At 37.6% G+C, this 7,455-nt stretch overlaps 1 protein-coding gene across 1 annotated transcript in view; it reads right to left on the minus strand.

Moving 5' to 3' along the window:
• Positions 1-4,337: 4,337 nt before the first annotated feature.
• si:ch211-137a8.2 (uncharacterized protein LOC777613 homolog) overlaps positions 4,338-7,455 on the minus strand; it is a 23,836-nt gene continuing 20,718 nt past the window's right edge. The window contains exons 12-13 of the mRNA XM_035680781.1: positions 6,876-6,928; positions 4,338-6,230 (exon numbers count right to left, since the gene is read on the minus strand). Of these exons, the coding sequence (XP_035536674.1) occupies positions 6,041-6,230; positions 6,876-6,928 (243 nt within the window). The 3' untranslated portion in view covers positions 4,338-6,040. The remainder of the gene's footprint in view (positions 6,231-6,875; positions 6,929-7,455) is intronic.

A 7,455-nucleotide genomic window follows, 5' to 3' on the forward strand; every position in this document is an offset into this window, starting at 1 on the left:
TTCCATAGAAATGCTGTGATGGTGGTTTTCTGTGTAATTTACAGTCTGTAATATAAATAAATATAAAGCTTTCCGCATATTGCAACTTTTTATACAATTATCTGTCTGTATTATGTATTTCTTTGTCATTTATATTTAATAATTCAGACTTAATCGGTTTCTTTTTTAGACAAATTCAGTGTTTTTTGGTTCTTGAATCACTGATATAGTGGAATTTAACGGTGAAGTTGCAGATTGCAACTGACTGAATACCACTTGCATTACAAGCGTGTAGGAGCGACTACAGTTAAATCTTTTATTTTATGGGTCCGTAATTACATAATAATCAGAGTTCATGTGTCGTCTGGCTGCGAGGGAAACAGAGACAAAGATCTGAGAGTTATTTGAGTTCAGTTTATAAGTTTTAGAGGAACTTCCTTAAAAGTGGGGCTCCTCCATTTCAATAAAAGACCATTAAAGAGCTTGACTTGATAAAAAAAACATGACGAATATGAATAATTAAAACATTTTAGGTGTCTGTGGGTTGGAAGTTGAGGGTAAACTCAGACTCAGGCTGAGTTCTTACTCACAAACTGTATTTAGTTCTTTTGAGCGCCTTTGATTTTAAGACGTGTCTCAATGAAGACTGAATGTTAAAGGACCAACTGAATACAGCTCAACTTAAACATGTTGGTTTGTCCTTTATGGGCTCCTATAGAAACAAACAACAGGATCATTCAGAATTATCTGGATGCATATTTGGGATTATGATGATTAATAAACAGAATTAAATTTAAAAAATCCTCATCTATAGCATTTTAATTACATAAAGTCAACTTAAATAAAATTACAAACATTTTAATTCGTGTGACTCCAGTTTGTTTGGAGGATTAATTTATGTTAACTTCCTGCTTCCTGACGTGTTGTCAGGTTTTACAGTGAGCGTTTGAGGCACCTGTTTAAATCATTAAAACGACACAGAAAACTGTCGACCTTCTTTTAAGATCTTCTGTCATGACGCCCTGCAGCAGTCTTTCATTTCCAGAATAGCATCAAGCACTTCTTCACTCTTCAAACCCCCTTTGGTTTTTTTTTCCCTACATGAATGCACAACATTATATTCAATGAACAAACTCTACTCAAGATACCGATTACCAATTGATACAGACTGCAACTTCGGACTTCCTATCTTCAACATTCATAGAGAAGCTGCTTTTAATCTTCTGAGCTCCAAATATTTGAACAAAACCTGCAAAAGATCCTTAAAATTTAATTTTTATGCCCAAATTTGATGCTTGTACTTGTAATAATTTCCATAAACGTCCTCCTGAATGTTAAAGTACAACCTGACTGGGTTTGTGTCTGTAGATCTACACACCTCCTGCCAACAGACAATGGGAACGACGTCTCACTATGTGCTTAATGTGCCCGATTACACACACAGAGAGGCTGCTGTTAATCCTGCTTACTGTATTAGCAGTGTCACCGATCGCAGTGACTCGGCGTTCTTCAGACACGTGTGCGCGGCACGAGCTCCAACGTGCAAATCTGCTGTAAGACAATGCAAGAGCTGCTGTCATTAACCCGCACCGTCACTCACCTGAAGAGTGAGTAAAGAGGTGGATCACCCTTAAACCTGTAGCTCCGGCTTAATGCGACCTGCAGGCGGTCCATCCAGGATTTGCAGGTTGTTTTTTGGGGAATTGTTGCAGCCTAAAATTACCTGATTTCACTGCAGTTTTTCTTTAAAAAAATGCAATTAAATTGTGTAAGATACTGAAAATTATACAAAAAGTTGCAGTTTTGTAAATTAGAAATTGAAGGCAAAATGTTCCAGTGAGAATAACATAGCAGTTTAGTGACTTACGGGAAACTACAATGATTTTGCAACATCACTTATTTTGAAGTTGCCAGCCTCCGCCAGCACTTTAGATCATATTCACTTCAAGGATATTAAGTTGTATGAATATGTAAACAGTGAATACATCAACAGAAAGAACTGCGCCTCTATTTTTATCCACAAAGAAGATTTTATTATAACTTAGTTCATTCTTTTTATAACAGTGAAAATCTTGTTAACGGCGAGCTTAGTGTTTAAAGAAGATTTCTGCCTTGATGAAACTTTCACTCGAACAAATGTTTCAACACAAAGAGTTTCTGAAAGCCAAAAGAATCAGAGTTCAGTTTCTTATGCTTTTACTTTTTATTTCTACAGTAAGTTAATGTTTATTTATGAGATTATAAACATTAACAGCTGTCCTCTATATAAAGATCCAAAGTCACATGGTGTCTCACTCCCTCTGCCTGTGTTGTACCGCAGCCTCTCTGTGGTTTGTTTCCATAGCCGGTCCGACTGAAACTGCACTGTTTTTACATCTACGTGGTGAATTAAAGGATTTATTTCCACCAAACAGAGTTGGTGATTTTTGGAAACACTAATAGAGATGGTTTAATGAGTTTCCTTTTTGGTTTGAGATGCTGGTGGAATTAAATTTTGTAAACCTTTAAAGTTGATGGTTTTAAAGAAGGCAAACACTAAATTCCAGTCTGTACTAAGCCTCATTTCTACAAGGCACAGACATAAAACTTAAAATACTCTCTGTTAAGTCAGAATTATTGAGAATAAAACTTCTCTCTGAATTTCCCTTGAAGTCTGTTTGGTTCTCCCATTAAAATAAATCCTAGATATGAGCAACACGAACGGATGTTCCAGCTACATTCAGACAAAAAACAAAACAAAATGACAAACAATTATTTTTATTTATCTTCAAACACGTGTAGAAAAGCAAGAACAATTCCGGAAGCAATATCAGTTTTTGAAATATTAAACAATAAAACAATATCTACTAAAATAAAAAGTGAAATGTTTTAGATGGCAGTTGATTTACCAAGTTCCCTTTTAAATTATTTTGTCAGTCTTCACGACTGACAGCAGGTTTAAATAAACTTTTTAGGGAACCTGGACTCACATCTTCCCCTGAGAAAGTCAGACATTTGGGTTTTCATCATGTCACAGCAGCAGCTCCAACAAACAAACTGCTCTTTTTAATGAAAATATGTCCAATGATCAGATGAAAAGAGACATTTTTGTTGAATGAAAGACGCACTGTTGTCTAAACCAAAAGCTAAATTCATTGGGTTGATGGATGAAAACAGCCTCTTAACAGCTGTGACATGATGCCGGTTAACCGAAACTCTCGCCTCAAACACAGAACAACAAACCAGGAAGCACCTTCTTTAGTTAAAGTAAAAATCAGTCAGAGTTCCACAGCAAGAAAGCATCAAAGATAAACCATCACACTTCTTCCATTTCAGATGATTATTTTTTGTTTTAGCCCCTTAAATAAACTTCCGATATACTTAAAGCGCTTAAAATTGATTTATTGTGGTGATTCTGGCGCCCCCTTGAGGACAAAAGCAGTCGTGTTTATACTGCCGTGTTTCATTGATTTAAAGGGGAATCTGACCCGGCGGCAGACATTAAAGAATATAGAGAAATCTTTTCTCTGATGGTTTGTTTATCTGGGTCATTTAAAGGCATCAGTGTTAAATTCAAAGCTTAAAAACTCACATTACACTTTGTGTCTATTATTGCGTGGTTGACGTGTTTGAACACATCCGCTTAAGCAAACACTGAAAACACAAATGCTTCTGCGTCTTTGGGAATCGACTTGCAGCGACTTGAAACGAGCTGCAAACAGATAATCCATCACCTGCATGCTTTTATTTTGGTCAAAGTGAAATTATTGTTCTTTAGAAAAATGACACAACGTTGACTACAATAAACTGTGAAAGGTGATCTCTCTGCAGCAAGTCTCTGCAAGCAGCCGGGAAACACTACATCAGTAAACACTTACTGGGAAAAGGTCAGCAGTAATGTGCAGATATGTAAGTTAATAGGCTAAAACATAAAAAACAGATAAAGTTCTTTAGCATAAATGTTGACTCTGATACATTCCCCTGTAACACGACATACAACTTGTTACAAAACATCATGAATTATAAATACAAGTGCTATCACGGTGTAACAAGGCAGTGAGTGATTCATATTAAGCACAAAATATATCATAATTTTGACATGAATGGCAAAGTGTTACAGTCATTTAACATAAGCACTAAGCCTGCTTGTTAGCTGCATCCATGTAGCTTTAGCTACATTAGCACAAAGAGCAGTTTAAAGATTTAACCTATGTAAGCAACAATAAATCTTCTAATGTCATAAATACTCATTACATTTTTTACACAATAATATGAGTTGTAAAGGTTTAGTGCTTTTTCTATCTGGAAAAATAGACATAAACAAGTCAGGATAAGGAACTTTGCCAAACCCATCAATGTTTGTAAGATAAACCATGTTATTTATTTTACAGCATTTTTATTTTAACAGCGTAAATACATCTATTATTAATCCTCATTTAACTTCCATTCCCTGCTACATATTGTATGCACACAATTTGTTTTTTTGTGCTACCTAGCTGACAGTATTAGCCTAGCCACCGCTATGGGAAAGTGATCTAACATAACAGATGTATTTAAGGGAGGACTGGAACAGCGTTGGAGGCGGGGCTTTGTTAATGAAGCTGCTCAGTGACGCATGAAGTCAAGACTACCACTGGCCAAGTTTCTAACTTCCAGTTTAGCCCGCCACTGGCATGAAGGGGACAAAATGATTTCATTGTGCAGCTCTTTTAGACTTTTCAAATGTTGTCGGACCGAATGGATCAAATTTAGATAATAAAACGAGTCAGTTTGCGGGGGTTGTGTCCACCGTTTTACAACTGCTTCTTTCACAATGCAAGCGTAAAGGAAACTTATTATGGTGCCCCGTGTGAGGCCAGGTGAAGGGAGGACTTTTCCTCCTATACTAAAATAACGTAGCATCATTCTGGTAAATAAGGCTTTTATGAATTTTTTTACTGACCAAAACTCTTAGAGGTACATAAAAAATATATAAGTATTACAACTTCCCATTACTTCAAATACATTCTGTTATAGTTATATTCTTTTAAAGGCATGGACACTCTTCTACAAAGGGATAAAACTGAATGAATACACTTTCCACCAAGTGAAATCAGACTTGTTTTCATGTCATTAGTTCCTAGTAGGAAACAAGTCCATTGTCATTGCCAGGGCGTCGAATACCGCCATTTTGTCTCTATGCAGACGCACAACATATCCTTTAGCATCAGTTTAAGACGCAATGTAACCCAGTACGTCATGTTGTGTGTTATAAAGAGTGAGAAAGTCCGTGTAAGGAGGTGTTTGGGGTGATGGATGGGTCAAACACAGGACTTGGAGACTGTGGTTTGTGTTTAGGGATGGGAACTGCTAGGATTTAAGGGGTACCTTGTAAGACGCATGACAAAACAGTGTCGCACAACCTGGAATGAGAATGTGTTGAATATATTTCAAATGTAATTTAATGGTCAGCATAATTGAGGATAATAGAAACTCAAACTGAAAGTTGGAATTAACAAGCACATCGTTAGTTCCTTGCTGGAACCAAGAAATAAATTAGCAACCAAAGTGGAGCATCCAATTAAAATGATGGAAACGCCGGCTGGTTTGCTAGATACCGCCAAGAATCTTAAACAGAACTGGTTCAGAAACCAGAACTACTTTGGTGGAAAAGGAGCCTGCATCAGATATAACATGATCGGTATCAGTAAAGTTTGCATCCAAACCAGTTAGATTTGACCAGGCTGTAGCTTTTTCTTTCTGGAGTAGTTTTTTTTAATTGAAAAAGCTCCAGAACAAGGCAGTAAGTGTTAAGTGTGCACTAAAACAATTTGAAGCTAATTTGTAGTAAGCTAACGGTGGGATTTGAATCAAGAATTGCTGTTTTCTGGTATTATAGAAGTATGTTTGACACTCTTGATTCAAGGCCTATTTATGCTGCTTTTTCATCCTGCAGATTTCTGTCAGCTCTTCTATGTTTGAGTCTCGGTTGTTAATTGAAATGAGCAAATCGTTGACATTACATGATGAGTTGCAAACCTCCTTTCCGCAGAGCCTGAGGGAAGTACGTTGTCCAAACTCTATTAGAGTCTCTGGAAGGTCTTCATGTTGGCGGCGGCCCGTTGACGTACCTCAGCGTCAGGTGGAAGCTATGACGCAACCTGCTGCTCCGGTGACACGGCGGCTCCAGGAACCAGATCAGACAGGCCAGGAGAACCAGAGCTGTAGCCAGGAGGAGGTAGAGGAGGGCTGGGGAGAGCAGGGAGGAAGGGGCCCTGCTGCTGGAGGTCACGCTGCATGGAGGAGGAGGAGGAGGAGGAAGAGGTGGAGGTGTTATTGTTTTGTTTGACTGCTCAACCTTGTCAGAAAACTCCGGGAATTTAACCCTTAAGAACATCTACCTCATGAGTTACTTATAGCAAGTGTTCGTAAAGCAACATTTTACTCTCTTAAAGGTACAATTTGTAATTTCTGCCACTAGGGGGCATAAAAAACATAAAACAATAATACAAATGTGATATGGCCCGCTCATCACTAGTGACTATACATGTGTCTCTTATTTTTAAAGCATCTTCAAAATGTGGTTGTCTTTTCAACATAGATTAGCCTAGCACGTAGCATCAAGTACAGGAAAGGAGGAAGTTGACTGAGGCTTGCTCAACTGTTATTGGCGCACAGAACAAAAATGGGCGGGGCTTATGAACACTCAATTTCTTGAACAGACTCCACTAAATGGCAATTTCTTTGCAGTGCAACACCATGAACTGAATATAAACAATATTCCTGTTAATTATCAAATAAAAACCATGTTTGTTGGCCATCTCGTGTTTTTCTCTTCTTAAACATAAAGTACACTGTTCTGCTTATCTCTGTGGTTTTAGAAACATCCTGCGAGTTATAGCCGGTCTATATCTCTGAGGGTTTCTGTGTTTTCTCACCTTTGTTCGGAGAGAAGACGCTCAACTTCTTCACAGGACGGCTCTTCTTCAGCCTTAAGAACAGAGCGCTCCTGTTAACCCACAGTGGTTTCAGGCAACTCTTCTTACGTTCACATGCAAACTTTTTAAGAAAATATCTGCACAGAGTTTATTTCTCCCTTTCGGGCATCAGTGACACTACTTCTTATTACTACAACTTATCTAAAAAGGTGCTGTGTGTGTGTTATTTTCCATCAATAAATCAATACCACATTAATATTTGACACTTTAATTACTGTGAAGTGATAAAATTGTCTGGCAGTCTCAACACTGTATCGTGTCACAACAACAACGTCTGCAACCAAAAAACACAAACATCTGATTTATCTTGTTTACCAGTAAAATCCAAGATAACCATTACTCGATGTTCTACAAGTAGAGTGCAGTAAAGAAACACAGTTAGTGCAGTAAAAAAAATGCAGTATACTGCAGTAAAGAAACACAGTAGATTGCAGTAAAGAAACAGTAGAGCGCAGTAAAGAAACAGTAGAGCGCAGTAAAGAAACAGATTGGAGTAAAGAAATGCAGTAGAGTGCAGTAA

This window comes from Morone saxatilis, unplaced genomic scaffold, assembly GCF_004916995.1.
Source record: "Morone saxatilis isolate NCDOM2014 unplaced genomic scaffold, NCSU_SB_2.0 Contig8, whole genome shotgun sequence".
In the NCBI taxonomy this organism is placed as follows: Eukaryota; Metazoa; Chordata; class Actinopteri; family Moronidae; genus Morone; species Morone saxatilis.